Source organism: Mesoplodon bidens, assembly GCF_964165515.1.
Source record: "Mesoplodon bidens genome assembly, chromosome: 2".
NCBI classification, from domain to species: Eukaryota; Metazoa; Chordata; class Mammalia; order Artiodactyla; family Ziphiidae; genus Mesoplodon; species Mesoplodon bidens.
The window spans coordinates 16,155,064-16,172,692 of record NC_138177.1 but is presented as its reverse complement, the minus strand read 5'-3'; the positions used below and the strand labels follow the sequence as shown (position 1 = coordinate 16,172,692).

The 17,629-nt window shown below is 35.9% G+C and overlaps 1 protein-coding gene across 5 annotated transcripts in view; it reads left to right on the top strand.

The window, feature by feature from the left end:
- The window catches only part of GPATCH2 (G-patch domain containing 2), a 168,202-nt gene that overhangs the window by 125,375 nt on the left and 25,198 nt on the right, over positions 1-17,629 (top strand). The window contains exon 9 of one of the 5 annotated variants that reach the window (XM_081226155.1): positions 16,253-16,702. The exons of 2 other annotated variants lie outside the window; for them this stretch is intronic. In XM_081226155.1, the coding sequence (XP_081082281.1) occupies positions 16,253-16,337 (85 nt within the window). In that variant the 3' untranslated portion in view covers positions 16,338-16,702. Of the gene's footprint in view, positions 1-2,288; positions 2,853-3,800; positions 4,065-16,252; positions 16,703-17,629 lie in introns of those variants that run through there. 2 more of the 5 variants (XM_081226152.1, XM_081226153.1) reach the window with 2 other exon arrangements.

The following is a 17,629-nucleotide window of genomic DNA, read 5'->3' as shown; positions in this document are numbered from 1 at the left end:
TTGGATTACAGACTTCAACAGAAGCAGAAATGTTAGAACAAACAAGTCAAAAGAATTTGATTAGCATAATAAGTATTAACTAAAAGAAGTACAGGAAGATAACAATATAAAGCAAGAAATATAATACTACCCATAATTAAGAACCAAATATTTAAGTCTTTTTCAATTTTTCTCAGTGGTTTTTTTTCATTGTATAGGTCTTACACATATTTTATCAGATTTATCCCTAAGCATTTCACCATATTTTTTGGTGTATGAAAATGTTGCTGAGAGAAATTAAAGATCTGTGTAACTGGAGAGATATACCTTGTTCATGGATCAGGAGACTCAATATTCTTAAGATGTCAGTTCTCCCAAAATTTAGCTCCAGATTCAGTACAATCCAAACAAAAATCCCATGAGACTATTTTGTAGAAATTGACAAACAAATGCTAAAATTCATATGAAAATGCAAAGGACTTAAATAGCCAAACTTTAACACTACCTGATTTCAGGACTTAATTTCAAAGCTGTAGTAATCAAGAAAGTGTGGTATTGGTGCAAAGATAGAAAAATAGATGAAAGAAATATACCCACATATATACAGAGAATTGATTTTTGACAAAGTACAAAGGTACCTCAGTGGAAAAAAAAATAGTATTTTCAACAAATGGTAGTGGAACAACTGAATATCCATTTTCAAAAAAAAAAATTAACTCATCTACACTTCATACCATACAGCAAAGTAATTTATAGTGACTGGAAGCAGATCAGCTGTTGCATGGGCATGGGATGAGGGCCAGGGAGGTACTGGAGGGAAGGATTACAAAGAGGCATTAAGAAACTGTTGGGGTGATGAGTATCTGCATTATCTTGATTATGGTGATGGTTTCACACGTGTATACATATGTGAAAACTTATGACAAAACTTAAAGACATTTTCAGAGATGCAGAGTCTCACAAATAGAACCACACCTGTTCTCTTTCTTTACACTTTAAAAGTGGTGAGGGAATTCCCTGGCCGTCCAGTGGTTAGGACTTATGCCAACTACACCTCAATAAAGATATATATATATATATATATATTTTTTTTTTAAAGTAAACTCTTAAGTGGCTTTCTACTTCATTCCAAGTAAAAGCCAAAGTCTTTATCTTGGCCAACAAGGCCATATGTGTTCTGACCCTGGCCTTCTTTGTTTCCTCCTTGACGTCATCTTCTTCCACTTGAACTATGTTATTCACCTACTCCAGGTACAGTGGTTTCTTTCCCGTTTCTCCAACATACCAACCCCACCCATGTCTGAAGTCTGTGCTCAATGTAAAAAAGGCCCACTCTCCACCAGCTCTGCTTTTTGTGTCTTCCTTCTTGTCTCTATTACCCCTTACTGTCTCTATTACCTTTAAGCTTCATGAGGGCAAAATCTTTGCTTTACTCACTGGTGTATCCCCAGTACCAAAAACAATGCCTGATACATAGGAGATATTTGCTACATAAAATATTTGTCAAACGAATTTGACATTGATTCTGTGGCAGTAGAGTGCACTGACTGAGTCCTTATCTTGGCCTCTGTGTACAGCCTCTGCAGTTAGAGTGCCTGACTTCTGATCCCAGTTTCACCACTTACTAGCTGGGTGACCCTGAGCAAAATACGTAACCTCTCTGTCCCTCAGTTTACTTATCCGTGAAATAAACAAAATAATTGTACTTATCTAAGAACATTGTTATAAGGAATGTATGAGTTCATGCCTATAAAGCACTTAAAATATAAGAGTTCTTACGGTAGCTGTTAGGAAAAGTCTGATATTGTTATTTCCATCTGTGTGCTTCCTAAGCACTTGTTAAGTTTTATTTTTTGTCCTACTTTTCTTGTACATAATTTAAAATGTCAAATCATTCTATAAGACATAACAAAGTACAGCAGGCCCCAGCCTTATTTTTCCTCATTCTCTAATTTCACACTCCAAAAAAACCCACTTTCAACTCTTAGGTATTTCTTCCAGTATTGACCTAAATTACATGCTTATATTACTATTTCTTGAAGCTTTTAGTTAGTATTACCTATTGACTTCCTGCTGTGTGCCCTACACACACACACATACACACACACACACACACACACACACCCATATCTGCTTTTCTTCCCCTCTTTCTTCCTAATGGTTATATCATAATATTCAGACCAAGTAAATATTTATTGTGTGCATTAGTATGATCATATATGCAGATATTATTTATAGATGTATAACTTTTGTGTTGTTGTAGAGATAATTGTCTTGTTTTTCATTTGCTTTGTTTTCTATGTGCCTAGCCCAGTTCATCAGCCACCTCTACACAGAAGTGTAACTCCCCTCAATTCTCTGTCCTGGTGGCATCCTTCTTGGAGCCCTCCATTTTTCAGGTCTATTCTGGACTGTTTGCTGCCTGGACCAGCTGCACCTCTGCTATCCTAGGACCTCTCTTCACTTCTCATCCTGGGGGTTTCCTAATCTCTCTCCTATGTGGAATTTCCTTTTCCCTGGATCCCATGCATTATTTTTCCTGAGCTTTCTGAGAAAGAGAACAGGTGTGGTTACATTTGTGAGACTCTGCATCTCTGAAAATGTCTTTATTCTAGTCTCACATTGATTGATTTAGCTGGGAATTGAATTCTACTTTGGAAACCATTTTGCCTCAGGATTTTGAAGACATTTCTCCAATAATTTCCAGTGGTTGCCATTTCCTCTGTTCTCCTATTATTTGGATGTTGGAGCACCTTCAAATGCTCCTCCAGTTGTCTTTTTTTTTTTTTTTTTTAACTTTTCTATATTGTTGTCTTCAAAGATTTCTGGGCAGTTTTATTAATGGTTATGTCCCAAATGTTTTGTGGATTTAAAAAATTCTCTAATACATCGCATTTCCAAGAGCTCACCTTGTTTCTTTGAACATTCCTTTTCTACATCCTCTTTGTCCTGTTTGGTGGATGTGGTGTATTTTCTTGTCTATCCAAGGGTATCACTCGTGTTAGGCATGAGGCAACCTGCAAAGGTGAAATAAACACAAGGAAAGACTCAAGCTTAAATTTCATTACAACATTGAGTGCAGGATGAAAATTCTTCATCTTCTTCATTTGTGTGCATTTTTCTGTGTTCCTCCCTTGAAGCCATTTTCTTCCTTAGTATTTTTAATATTGGCTTGACTTTCCTTACCCCTTTTGGATGAGTGACTGCACCTCCCTTTTTCAACTTGTAGAAAAATATAAAGGTTAGAGAAGAGAACTGTAATTCATTGAATCAATCAATTTTAGGACCATTTACTCCCCAAATATACTAGGCAGATAAGAAAAGATAAGTGCACAAGTGGTCTGCTGTTAATGACTCAAAGCTGAAATTTTGAAGTGCATGAGTACAGCACACTCTTAAGATGGGCATTCCTCACTGAAGCTCTGAATGAATAAAGGGCACTGCAGTTATGGCTTTAACCTCTGGAATATAGTACTTCTTACCCTCGGCTCCCTGGGGGAATTTTCAAGATCTCCAAAGAAGGGTTTTAGGGACGTATTTACCAATGCCACTGACTGTAGTGCAGTTTGGCAGTTTTCTGGGTGTCCGATTTATGGCATTTATCCCTTTTTTGCCACACCTACTTTAATGTTCATCTAGGCTCTTTAAATCAGTGATGGGTGCAGGAGAATTGTCTCTTTTCCAACTCTTAGACTGATTCATGTCTAACAGTACCAAGGAGGTAACAACCTGAAGTTCTCCTTTAAACACATAACCCACTTTAATAATTTCAGTCAATTCCCTCAGGAAGTTCTCATCAGTAACAGACTTTGTTTTTCAAGGTTTCCTATACTTCCGCCTCCTGAAAGGGCATCGTTCCTTTGGATTTCCTACCATGCTTCTCATTCTGCAAACATCTCCTCCCAAGCTTTGTTCACCATCAACAGTGCTCGTCGTCACATGCCATTCCATCATATGCAGATAGTTACTCCTGAAATATTAATGTGTTGTATTTGTTCATATGTTTATTCTAAACATAATTAACATTCTTATACTTTTATGATATGACACTTCATGGTCCTGTAATCAAACTTTTGACTGATTCAAAAAGGTAAAAAAAGGTAAAAAAGAAAGCCTTAAAAAAAAAGGTAAAAAAATGATAGGTATAATGTAAACTAATTTAAAGAAATACTGATTATTAACAGAGGTATAATTTGATCTAATTAGTTCTAGTGATACTGGTCTCATACATCTTTCTTTTGGTTTGTTGCTTCATTTTTATTCTCTGTGGGGAGCCCATATCATAGACTAGGTGTGTCAGATATTGAGTAGTGTGAACATTTTTCATCAAGACACTATCCTCACATATTCATTTGATGTGTTCTCCCAAGATTTTACATTGTGGTGGTGCTTGAAGTTACATGTTTCCTGTCTTACAGTCCTGTGTTGTTTATATCTTATTGGTTATTCCCATCTGATAATTCTTTTTGATTAATCTGCAGGGTTTTATTTTCCAATCATTCTTCCATTTCTTCAGTGTTCTCTGTCCATTTTCCTATTATGAAGTTTCATCTTAGTTTTACTGTGTACTATCTCTCCCCTAATATGTAATGCATGTCTAGAGTTTGTTCATGCCATTCTCTCATCTTTACATACTTTTAAACCTTTGAAAGCATAAATAAGCTCAGGAAAACACAAAGGTCTTTCAATATATAAATGCATGAAAGCATGTACATTTGTTATTTTTAAAAACCACTGCGTATTACCTGTCACTGTCAATATTTAATAATTAACAGGCATGGTTTTTGAGTTGTCGTTGCATGCAATAGATTATTAGCCAAAGTGGAACATACATACACACACACACACACACTCAGCTTAACATTGAGACGATGCACCTAAGTGTCTTATAGAAATACTAGTGACATCTAGAGTTATTCTTTAACCAGTATCTTTCTCTTAAATTCCAGACTTCCTATTCAAACGCTTTAGTTTTTATTTCAGTGTTCAGATTTTATACTTCTCAAAATTAGAAAAATCTTTTTCTCTCCCTTCACCTCATTTAAAATTACAATTAAATAATTTCACATTTTTTCTCATATCATAACCTTTGATTAGTACCAGAAAGTTCAATATAGCCTTCCCAATTGAAAGTAAGTAAAACATGCATGAAGCAATGCCTGACACCGAGTGATGTACCGTTCTTGAAAAGATCTTGCTTTTTTAAACACATTTTTATGTTAACGATTAGTCTTTATCATTCTAAGAATCCATACAAAAAGATTGATAGTAGATCATGTCAGATCTGGCATCTTTTTTTTTTAATTTGCCCTACTTCCTTACTTACATGATTTTTGCCATTTACAATTACTCTTGTGAAGCACCAAGGCTACATTATCTGGCAGTCTGATATGTAATTTGCAATCGAGTAAAAACATTTTATTGCCGATATTATTAAATTTAACTTACTATTTTATAATGGCTTTCAGAAACACATGTTTGTTAATTCACTTTTACTTAGTTCTTACAAGCATTACATTTTTCATCTACTAATGTCAAATGACTTGAAAATCCCTGGATTCTGTGTGCTCTAATTTCTTGTGTGATCAATTAATAAATAATAAGGAGGGAAAAATAAACTTTTTTTTCCCTTTGCTGTCACTTTCTTGCCTGATTAGTAGTAAAAAGAATCTTCTAAAATGAAAAAAATGGCAATAGTTTTAATCAGAAAATCAAAACAAATCCCATCACATTCACATATACACACACATACACACACACATACACATTCATGTCAACCTTCTTCTGTCAGGTTAGAAAGAACATTCCTATTTACATTAATACAGAGCATATTTGTTTTCACGTGATGATACAAGTCACTGTATTTTGTTGCAGATGTAACAAATAGAATTACAGCTGTACTTTATTTGATCTTCTAAAGATCCAAAGATGTTCGAGGATTCAGTTTGCTCAGTCTTCCGCATAGTGTCATCTGTTATTTGGGAAGGAGACCTAATTTGCAACAGATACAAAACTATTTGTCATTTTGCGAGTTTGCCAAAACATAAATGAAACTATTAATTACTACATTTCTGAGCAGCTGTTAATAAATTGGGATAACTGTTCATTAGAGTACTGGTTAATGACATGGACTGTATTTGGCTAGTGTTGCTTTTCACAGAAATGTATCAACAAAATTAAGTGTATCAGCAAAAGTAAGTGATGCTTTATTTTAATTATTTAAAAAGAGACTTACTTATCCTACACTAGTAAAGATTTAATTTAAAACAAATTCTCTTTTGTCATATTAAAACTAATGATTCAATACCATATTTTAAAGCAAGTTATACCACTCAGCATTTTATATTCTGCGTACTCTGTATTCTAAAATGATGGCTTGAAACTGCTTTTAAACTACTAATTTTCAAAATAAAATTTCTAGTCCTTTATTATTTTCCTTTTTCCAAATCTAAAATTAGCGTTAAATTTTATTGTTCTAAAAACATTTACTCAATCCTCCGGATAGAAAAGTATCTTTTAGATTATTTGAATTCATTCTTCTGTATGTGTGAATGAACAATTAGGAAGTATTCACACATTCCCTTTAATTAGAATGTATGCATTCCATATTTATTTAACTGGAATACATTTAATTGCACATGTGTTCTAATTTTTTAAAAATTTGAATAGCTTCTAGGTATAGATGTATTTAGAGTAGAAAAATTGGAAACATACCACATATGCAACATAAGTGCTTTCCAAGGAATTTAATTAATCTGTTGTACTCTATATAACCAAATTATTGTATTTTAAAAAGGCACTGTTCTCAGAAAGTCAATTCTGCCTCCTCTCCTTTTGGCATCCTGAAATTCTAAGCTTCCTTGCCAAAATTTTAAACTAATGATTATAGAGAGTTATTTTAAATTGTGATTACACTAAATAAAAGTAATTATCAGCCAGTTAGAATTTTGAGAGATTGCTTTTCAATTTAATGTGAATAATCCACACAGAAAAGAAAAAAGGGGGATTTGCCATTTGACATATATAATATGTCCAGTGTGTGGTAAGTAAAAAAGCAATCAAGTATTCTGTGGTGAAACATTCATTACTGTTTCCCCTTTCTCTTGAAATCTGATAGATGAACTATATATTTTCAAATGACTAAAAGTATGCACAGCCTCTCACCTCTGGAACAGCAGTTGAATTTGGCCATGGTCACTAATAATAAAGAATAGTTAGCATATGAAAGCTGTTCCAGTGACCTATAGCTGAAATAAATTTGTCTTCTGAAGTCCACTTCCTTACAGACTGGTGTCTGTTTCACAGTTGGCACTCCCCAAATTGGTCCTGTGATTAAATGGGCATGGACACGGAACTAACCTTTAACTCCCAGAGATGGTTCCCCTAGGAAATGGTGACAGCACACCTGCAGGGCCACATCACAGCAGCTTGTATTGCTACTGCTGCCTGCATTAGAATTTCATTACAGGGGCATTCAGGGATCTGTTCATGCAATGTGTATATGCGCCAGAATACTTCCCAAAACAACAAGCATCCCTAACTTATTAGTAAAAGAATTGATATAAAAATTAATATTTTAAATCAGCAGTACAATAAACAAGGCCACTACTTGATAATTTGTATCTTCCAGTCCCAGAATAAACCTAATAAATCCATCTGCCACATGGAAAACCTTTCGGTTTAAAATACTATTTTATGTCTATAGAACAGAAGTTACATCAGCCCTTAAATTTTGAGGTATGTAACTGTTTATAACATAACAGGAATCATCTGCAATCTAAAAAATTTAATGAGTATATAAGTAATTAGAATGTTTTATATATATTTTTTTAATTAATTAATTTATTTATTTATGACTGTGTTGGGTCTTCGTTTCTGTGCGAGGGCTTTCTCTAGTTGTGGCAAGCAGGGGCCACTCTTCATTGTGGTGCGCCGGCCTCTCACTATCGCGGCCTCTCTTGTTGCGGAGCACAGGCTCCAGACACGCAGGCTCAGTAATTGTGGCTCACGGGCCCAGTTGCTCCGCGTCATGTGGGATCTTCCCAGACCAGGGCTTGAACCCGTGTTTCCTGCATTGGCAGGCAAATTCTCAACCACTGCGCCACCAGGGAAGCCCAATAATTAGAATTTTTTAATGTTTCACTTAACAATTTATAAATATATTCAAATATTAAACTATTAACTATCACTTGTTTTAGCTAATTTTAATTATCTTTCACTTCTGAGCCAATTTAAAAATAAGTTCAAATATCACAAAATAATGTCCCATAGAGTTAGAACTATGTATTTAAAAGAATCAATTTCTTCATAATCAGTATTTTTCCTTGCCCTTTCTCTTTAGAAATATTTTTTCATCACCCCGTAGTGACTTGTTTGTATACTAAGATATTGTTGGGAATTTATCTTTTGTTTATTTCATATACTTCTGATCAATTCCAACTCATGCCCAATTATATTACACTTAATTAACATAATTCAACAGATGTTGATATTTAAATGTTTTCTGGCATTCAAATCTTGGACAGCTGTCTTCGAGCTTGGGGAAAAGGCAAACATTTAGAATTAAATGCTGAGCATATGCTTAAATTACTAATTAGAAAGATGGAATAAAAACTATGCATTATCCTTTCTAAGGACAATAAACCTCAGATAGGGATTTCTGTAATCTTTTTATATCAGGTTATAGTCCAGGGATGTATACAGACTAGATGACATGGACTTCATGGATAACTTCATTTAATTTCAGATTTGATCACTTTAAAATTATGGAGAGTCTCACTAAGATACGAAAAACCTATAATGGCTTCATACTGGCAGTCTTAAGAGTTGAAAAGATGCCTTTTCCCTTGCAATGTCAGGATGGTAAAAGCAGTTTTTAACAATATTTTATTATGGAAAATGTCATCATAAGCAGAAATACAGAGAAAAATATAAGCTCAAAACTGCAGCTGTCAAAACTGTCTTAGGGGCTTCCCTGGTGGCGCAGTGGTTGAGAGTCCGCCTGCCGATGCAGGGGACACGGGTTTGTGCCCCTATCCCGGAAGATCCCACATGCCGCGCAGCGGCTGGGCCCGCGAGCCATGGCCGCGGAGCCTGTGTGTCCGGAGCCTGTGCTCCGCAACGGGAGAGGCCACAGCAGTGAGAGGCCCGCGTACAGCAAAAAAAAAAAAAAAAAAAAACTGTCTTAGGTAATTACATGTGGCCAACCTTCTTTCATCTATATCTTATTTTGATTGAAATATATCAGTATGTTTCTCTAAAAAATAACAGTCTCTTAAGGAAAAAAAACACCATACCATTATCACATCTATTAAGAAAGCAATAATTCTTTAATATGTATGAATGTGTATGTATATGTGTGTTTAATTACAGCTGATACTCAGATGTCTCCAATTATTTCATAATCTTTTGTCTTATACATTGTTTAAATTGGGATCCAAATGAGATCTATCTGTTAAAATTGGTTGACATATATATATCTCAAGTTCCCATTGATAGGCCCTCCTGCCCCTTTGTTTTTTCCTTGAAATTTTTTGTTTGAAGAAGTTAGATTAGCAGGTTCGATTCCTGGTCAGGAAACTAAGATACCGCACACCATGTGGTGTGGCAAAAAACAAAAAAAGAAGAAGAAAAAGAAGTCAGATTGTCCTATAAAGTTTCCCACATCTGAGGAATGTTGCTGATTTTATCCACATGGTGTCATTTAACCTATTCCTCTGTCCCTTGAGTTTTCTGCAGTGGGTATTTCGAGCTAGAGAATTGATTTGATTCAGGTTCAGTTTTGTTGTTTTGTTTCGGCAAAACTGTTCCAGAGGTGGTGGCCTAGACTTTTCTCCCTTCCACATCTCTTTCTGTGATTTATTAGCCATAAAGATGGTTACCCCAGTTCATTCACTAAGGGTCACGGAACGGTGATATGTTAATTCTGTCCTCTCACTTTGGTTCATTAATTGGATTACTTCTGTTTCAAACTTAGCCCCTTCAAATACTTGATTACTCTGAGCTACAGATCATGTAGGTAAAGCAAGATAAATACTTGCTCCTTTTCCTTTAGCCATCAGTTTTCAAAATTAATTGATTCCTTACACTTTCCTGAGGTGACTGGTGAAATGTTATTCTATTTTTTTTAACGCATTGATTTAAACAGATCCCATGTGTTTCAGTCCATTTGTTATCATCCTAATTGGTGTTAAAATTGTCCCATCTTTGGGCAATGGGAGATTATTTAAATAGGTTCCTGAGTCTGTTTCCTTGCTACGAGACTTTGCTTTCTTCCTTGCTTTCTGGTATGTTTATATTTCCAAGGCTACCTTGGACCTTTTCTGGCCTAGACCAAGAATCAGCCATTTCTTTAAGAAGTGCTGATTCGTTTACTGGGAAATAATTTTAGAACCCACAATCTGCATATTAGGGGTGTCATTATTTCGAGGCCTTTTCAGTGAAATACTTAGATTTTTTTTTTAACAAATTAGCTCATACTGATAGTTCCAGTTCAAATTCAAGACTTCATTGTTTTTGTATTTTCCATCATTGGCTTTAATCTGTCTTTTTTCAACATAAAAAATATTACCTCTGGTGACAGCATAATAATTGTTCATTTTATTGATCCCTCCATACATACACAGTAGTCTCAGAATCACCATACCATCATGACCACTGATAAAATAATTACTGAAAATAGTTTTTTAAGTTTTTCCCTTTTCCTAGTCTTTTTGTATTTCATCTATATTTCACTAGGAATGCACAAATTCCTGTGTTTTAAAGTCACTTGAAATAGTTTCTAAGTATAGATATATTAATCCATAGTTAGGTTCATTAGTTTCATTTTAGTTTTCAGAGACTGCTTTTTAAAATTTTATTTGTTTTATAATAATATAAAAATAGTTACAGGTTCCACAATCAAATCTCCTCAAGGAGTTACTTTTAAAGAAGTCTAACTTCTATTCAGTCCTCACCACTTGTTTCCCTCCCCCCGTCATATAGGTAGCTATTGCTTTGTTTTGTTTTCTTTATGATTTACCCTTCCATTGGCTATTTTTTTTTCTATTTTTAAGGTAAGAAGACATATCTTTCTCTCCCTATTTTTCCATTTCCTTTTCTTTCACTCTCACTCTCACTCTAGTATACTGTTTGATTTTTAGGAGGCTTATTTTTTGTAATAATTATCTTTATTTTAATACTTTTATATAACAGCCTTAGTCCCCTTCCCCTTTTGAGGGTGGGGGGCTATTTGCAGTTGGTTCTCTGCTCTGAGCAGTATTGAAATAAGCTAGGAACCTCTTTGCCCTTCTCATTCCTCTCCCACACATTTGTTTTGAAGTTAATTATTTCTCTGCTAATACCTACAGGACGGTCAGCAAATTTATTCTATTTTTCCTATATAGCTTTCATTTCTTTCCATTTTTAGGTAGTTGTACTATACGTATGTGTGTAACATACATATAGTCTGAGGCGTATAGTCATTCAATACTATACTGTCTCCTTAGTTTCAGTTCTAGTTTTAGTTTTAATTCATTTAGTTTTAATTCTATGAATAAATATGTTTTTAATGATCCCTATCTTATCTGAAGTCAGTGCGTCTCTGCTCTTTCTGTTGTCTGAGGTTTATTCTCTGGTTGATTCCTCCAGCAGGTCTCATGGGAACAATATTCCCTGAGTCCCTGCATATTATTAATGGTTTGTTCAGACCCTGTATATTAAAAGGTCACTTTGGGCAGATATACAATCCATGGCTCATATTTTCTTTCCTTAACTATTTCAAATATGTTAGTCCATTGTCTATATAAAATGTTGTTTTCAGTGTGTGATACAGTCTGATTTTTCTCTCACATATAAGTGACTTGGTGTTGCCCAGATGCTCAGTATATGTTTTTCTTTTCTTTAAAACCGAAAGGGGGGCTTCCCTGGTGGCGCAGTGGTTGAGAGTCCGCCTGCCGATGCAGGGGACACGGGTTCGTGCCCCGGTCTGGGAAGATCCCACATGCCGCAGAGCGGCTAGGCCCGTGAGCCATGGCTGCTGAGCCTGCGCATCCGGAGCCTGTGCTCTGCAAGGGGAGAGGCCACAACAGTGAGAGGCCCGCCTACCGCAAAAAAAAAAAAAAAAAAAAAAAAAAAAAACCGAAGGGGGGCTCCCCTGGTGGCGCAGTGGTTAAGAGTCCGCCTGCCGATGCAGGGGATACGGGTTCGTGCCCCGGTCTGGGAAGATCCCACATGCCGCGGAGCGGCTGGGCCCGTGAGCCATGGCCGCTGAGCCTGCGCATACGGAGCCTGTGCTCTGCAACGGGAGTGGCCACAACAGTGAGAGGCGCGCATACCGCAAAAAAAAAAAAAAAAAAAAAACCGAAGGGTTTGACTAGACTCTGTGCTGATGTTGGTCATTCTATGTGTTTTTCCTAAGGATGAAGTAGGCTCTTTCAGTGGTAGTTTTATTACTTTTAAAATAAATTTCAAGATTTTCTCCAATTATAATTTTTCATATTTGTTTTGTATCATTGCTTTGGTTTTGTTTCAAAATTTTCTATTATACATATATTGGACCTCCTTGCCTACCTTCTGTAGCTATCACTTTCTCTCAAATCTTTTTTTATTTTTAATGTTTTTATCCTTTGCATTTTCCTTTCTTCATTATGTTCTTATCTTTTACTTCTTCATCATATTTATTTACTCTTGTGTCCTAGTTCCATTTCATTTTTTTTTTTTTTTTTGCCTTTTATTTCTGTTGTTTTCTGAATGCTGTCATCTCTCTGGCTAGTTATTGTTGTCCAAGAGTTTTGGGTTATCCTACATGTTATTATGTGGATTCAAAAACCACAGTGTCACTGCCACCATATTCTCAGAATACTCTAGTTATGACTTTTTTTTAGAATTACAGGAATCCAAGACTTCTACAAAACATGCCTATATTTAAGTGGCAAAATAAGTGATTAGAGTAAGTGGTCAGGTTTACATTTCTCTACTGATACAATAGCATGTCATGGTTTTCTAGTCTTTTAGTATGATATTGCTTATGTTTCTTTTGAAAAATAATGTTCAGCGACTTCCCTGGTGGTCCAGTGAGTAAGACTCCATGCTCCCAATGCAGGGGGGCCAGGTTCGATACCTGGTCAGAGAACTAGATCTCACATGGATGCCACAACTAAGAGTTCACATGCTGCAACTGAGAAGGCTGCATGCCGCAACTAAAAGATACCACATGCCACAACTAAGACCTGGCGCAGCCAAAATAAATAATAAATAAATAAATATTAAGGAAAAAATGATGTTCATGCACAATTTCCACACATGTTTAAGGGCTTTTTGTGCCAAGTGAATAAAAGGCACTGGGCCAGGTGATATGTGTAGAACCAGGATGTGATATCCTGGTCAGGAAACCCTAGGCACTATCCTTTACTCCTTTCAGTCTCTCACTCATGTCCCCTTCATTCATTCCCCATAGCCCAGCCAGAATGGCATTTGGAAATCCCATATATATTTGAGTGTTCTTAAAAATTCTTAATGGCTTCCCATTGCTCTTAGGATCAAGTCCTAAACATGGTTTGCAAGGTCTTTCTTGGTCTTACTGCTCTTACTATTCCAGCATCATCTCCAATTACTCTTTGCCTTGAACACTATATACCAGTTCATATAATAGTTCATATAGGGCTTCCCTGATGGCACAGTGGGTGAGAGTCCGCCTGTCGATGCAGGGGACACAGGTTTGTGCCCCAGTCCAGGAGGATCCCACATGCCGCGGAGTGGCTGGGCCCGTGAGCCATGGCCGCTGAGCCTGCGCGTCCGGAGCCTGTGCTCCACAACGGGAGAGACCACAGCAGTGAGAGGCCCGCATAGAGCAAAAAAAAAAAAAAAAAAAAAAAAAAAAGCTGGTTTACATGTAAAAGCTTGATTTTGCAGATATTTATATCCCGAAGCCCAAGAGAAGAACCAAATAAGTTTTGTGGTTTTCTATTTCCATAAGTAAACATTTCTTTATTATAGAAATTGGAACCTCAATAAAAATACTGATTATCATAAAGACAAGTTACTCTAAAAACTCTGGCATGCCTTGTTAAATTTCATTCAACAACTATTCAATAAGTACCTGAATTGGCAAGGCTTGTAAGAGCCAAGGGAAATTTACTTTAAAAAATAAAACAGATATGGACCCCACTGCCTTCAAGGAATATACAGTCTGGTTAGAGGATTAGTTCATGTACATATATAGCTTTAGTTGAAGGTAGAAAACATTGTTTTCTCCAAGGAGTGAGAAATTATTCTGGAATGGCAATCAGAAGAGGCTGCATAAAGGAGGTGGCATTTTAACTGGGTCATAGCATCCCAATTGAATTCCATCAATAAGCAATAATTTAACCTAAATTCAAGTAAGTTTATATTAAATGGTAATGCTGTCTGACATATTTTAAAGTAGAAATAACTCCTTACCTCTTTCAGAAGTTTAAGACATTCTGGCCCGTTATTAAAATAACCAGTTTTTATTACCTCCTCATTATGGAGATAAAAGTGGCAACCATATTTTCCTTTGCTTTTCAGTATTCTTACTCAGCAGATGCCCATTACAGCATATAGAATTATGACATCACTTTAAGTCCCCTCTCAACAAGCAAAGTCATGGACACTTTACAGAAGTCAAACTGAGCTCAGTCTTAAGCCTGTATCTGCTAACTCAATCATGCGAGTGAATTGTAGACTCTATTGAATGAGCAAAACCTCTCAACTTCAAGAGCTGCCTTGGAAATGGATCTACATTTGATTCCATCTCTTCATTAGAGCAGTAAATTTCTGACTACAGCTGCAATAAAATCCAGAATTGTATCTACAAAGAATTATGGTCAGGCATTTTTCCACTGAATTTAATCATCAATGTAGTTGACAAACTGGTTAATTCAGTCAAACAGGCAGCTTCATTCTTTTTTTTCTAGAGAATTTAAAATAATTGTGAATGGACAGATTTGTTGAATTTCTTAACACTTGATGCTACAAGGGGATGTCCTCTCCTCCCACTCCTTTATAGGGTCCAGCTCCCACCATACTGAATTGCTTACAGAGCCCCAGATACAGCACGTCATGTGTGCACCTCAGGGTATTTGTGCCTCTTCAGATGTGTTCTCTCAGCTAAGGGCCTAGAATGCCTTACATGCCTGCTTGGAATTCTCTTTGAATATTGAGTTGAAATCATTTTCCCACATGACTTTAACCCCTAGCAGATGAAAGCCATATCTTTTTTATTTCTCGATCCTGTTTTATGGCATAGGGCATGGCGCACATTACATTTTCAGTAGATGTTTATTAAATGGAGTATAATAACTGAGTTGAATGAGGTCCTATGGTATAGGGGAAAAAATGATTCTTTCAAGGCAAGTGTTCCTTGGTTCAAATATGAGAACTTTATATTCTGTTTATGTGATCTTTGACAAGTATCAGTTTCTCTGGACCTCAGGTTCCTCAGACCTGGGTTTTTGTGAGGATTAAACAAGACAGTATGTGAAAATGTTTAACAATACCCCATATATAGCTGACAGTCAATAAGCTTGGATGTTCCTGGTAATTTAGATAATAAATTCTAAGACTTCAGAAACCAACATGTATTCAAAATAGTTTTTTAAGATAATAAAATATATTCTCTGTCCTGCCCTTTTAACCCCATTATTCCCTGAAGCTGGTAAAGGAAAGAAACTCAGCACTTTTGTTCCAAAATGCTACTGAATTTAAAGCTGGGTTTAGAGTCAGAAATTATCAAATAGGACAATAAGTAAAAAGTCAATTTGACAAATATATTCAAATATTATATACTGCACTGAATGAAGTGGATATGAAAATGAATAATGCATGGACTTCACTTTAAAAAGTTAAGAATATTAGGAATACCATAATTTTATTAATAGTTATAAAATGGCAACAATACCATCCTGGGAAACATTTCATAGTGTCTGATCAGAGAGAGAATGTGGGATTATATCTGCATCTGTAGTCTGATCTGATGGTTCTTTTATGTAAGATGCAAGATGTTATCAGGACCAACATCCCAATTTTTTAAATATAGACACATATCTTCTTGCATTTAATGGAGATATCCAAAAGAATCCTGTTTATTTTGAGTAATTTTTTATCTCTCCTAAGAGTCAATACTAGCTTTATCATTTTTTAAGGAAATTAGAATAAACTTGTTGAAACTCTATGCTAAATATCAATGATAATCAGATTCCAGAAATGTATAGTTATAGCTAGGAATCAAGTAAATTAAGTCAATATCAGTTTACTAAGTGCCTATTTTTCCTAGGTACTATGGTGTGAAGAATAAAAGAATACTCCAAGATGCCTCAAATATCTTAGATTCTGCCTGGAGAGACAATATCAAAATTTGAAGTCAGGCGAAATGAATTTTTCTCCATTTCCACAAAGTGGTGGCCTGCTACTATAACTGTGTGGATTTATTACATCGTATAGTAATTTCTTATTCATGTGTGTCTCCTGCATTAGGCCATGAGCCCCTCAATGGTAGGAGCTCTTATTCTTCTTTGTGTTTCGTTTAGCGTCTAGTAAAATACATGATTCATAGTCAAGTTTTGTTAATTGTTAAATGAGTATTTTTGAGTGAATTTAAATAACAGTTCAAGAAAGTGTTATCCTAAAAAATGCATGATTGATTGCCAAGTAGAATGCGGAGGCAACAGTTGTTACCGTAGTTTGATTTGTTTTAGTTCAATAAATATTTACTGTTTTGCTCATAGATGAGAGGCACAACTAGCTTCTGTGAATTAGACATGGTGCTTGGCCTAAAATTGTTTCCAGCGTATATTTAACTGACAATCCACTCTAATCCGAACGCAACTTGAGGACATACAGTAGGACAAGTTTAATGACAGAGATATGCACAGATAGGTAAGAAATATAAAGAAAAGGCACTTGGAAAGATAATGAGCTTAGTAAAGTTTGAAGAAGAGAAAGAACATTTAGATTTAAATGCCCTGGGAGAACTTTGAAGGGAGAAAGGGCAGGCTCTCAAAGATGGCGGAATTAGGAAACATGGCAAGGAAGTTTTTTCTAGTGGGTAGAACACACTGCTTGTGTGTTAGCATGTATGCATGGACTTGGTGACTGACAATTCCTTAAAACAAAATCAGAAGGAATTAAACAAATATGGGAAGCATGATGGCGGTACCAGGGAAGCTAAAATGTAACAGCAGTTCTCCCATATAGATTTTTTGAAACCTTCCTGAATAATCTGCTCTCTGAAAAGATTAAGTTTCCTCCTGATGTGAGCATGTCCTCATTCACATACACTCAGAACGTTCTAATATCTACCCGAATTGCATAAAACAACCTCCACCACTTTCAGGTACCATTTGTTTAGAATAATGAAGAGCTACAAAAAGAAGAAGCATTTAAATGAGCTGCTTAGGGATACAGAAGTGTGTGTTTATTAACCCACACAAGGAATGATATCACCAGCATCACAGACCCTCGGGGCTTTAGATAAAGCATGGAACACACCGGTGGAGAGGGAAGTACCGAGTGGTGGCCAAGAGAAAAATCTGTGGCAGTGGGCTGACCTGAGAGAGTCAGTGGGTTTCAGACTCACAGGAGGCTTGTGGGTTTTTAATGAGTTTTTGAAATGAAAATGAGTGCTTTATTCTTACGTGCTATGACACCTTTA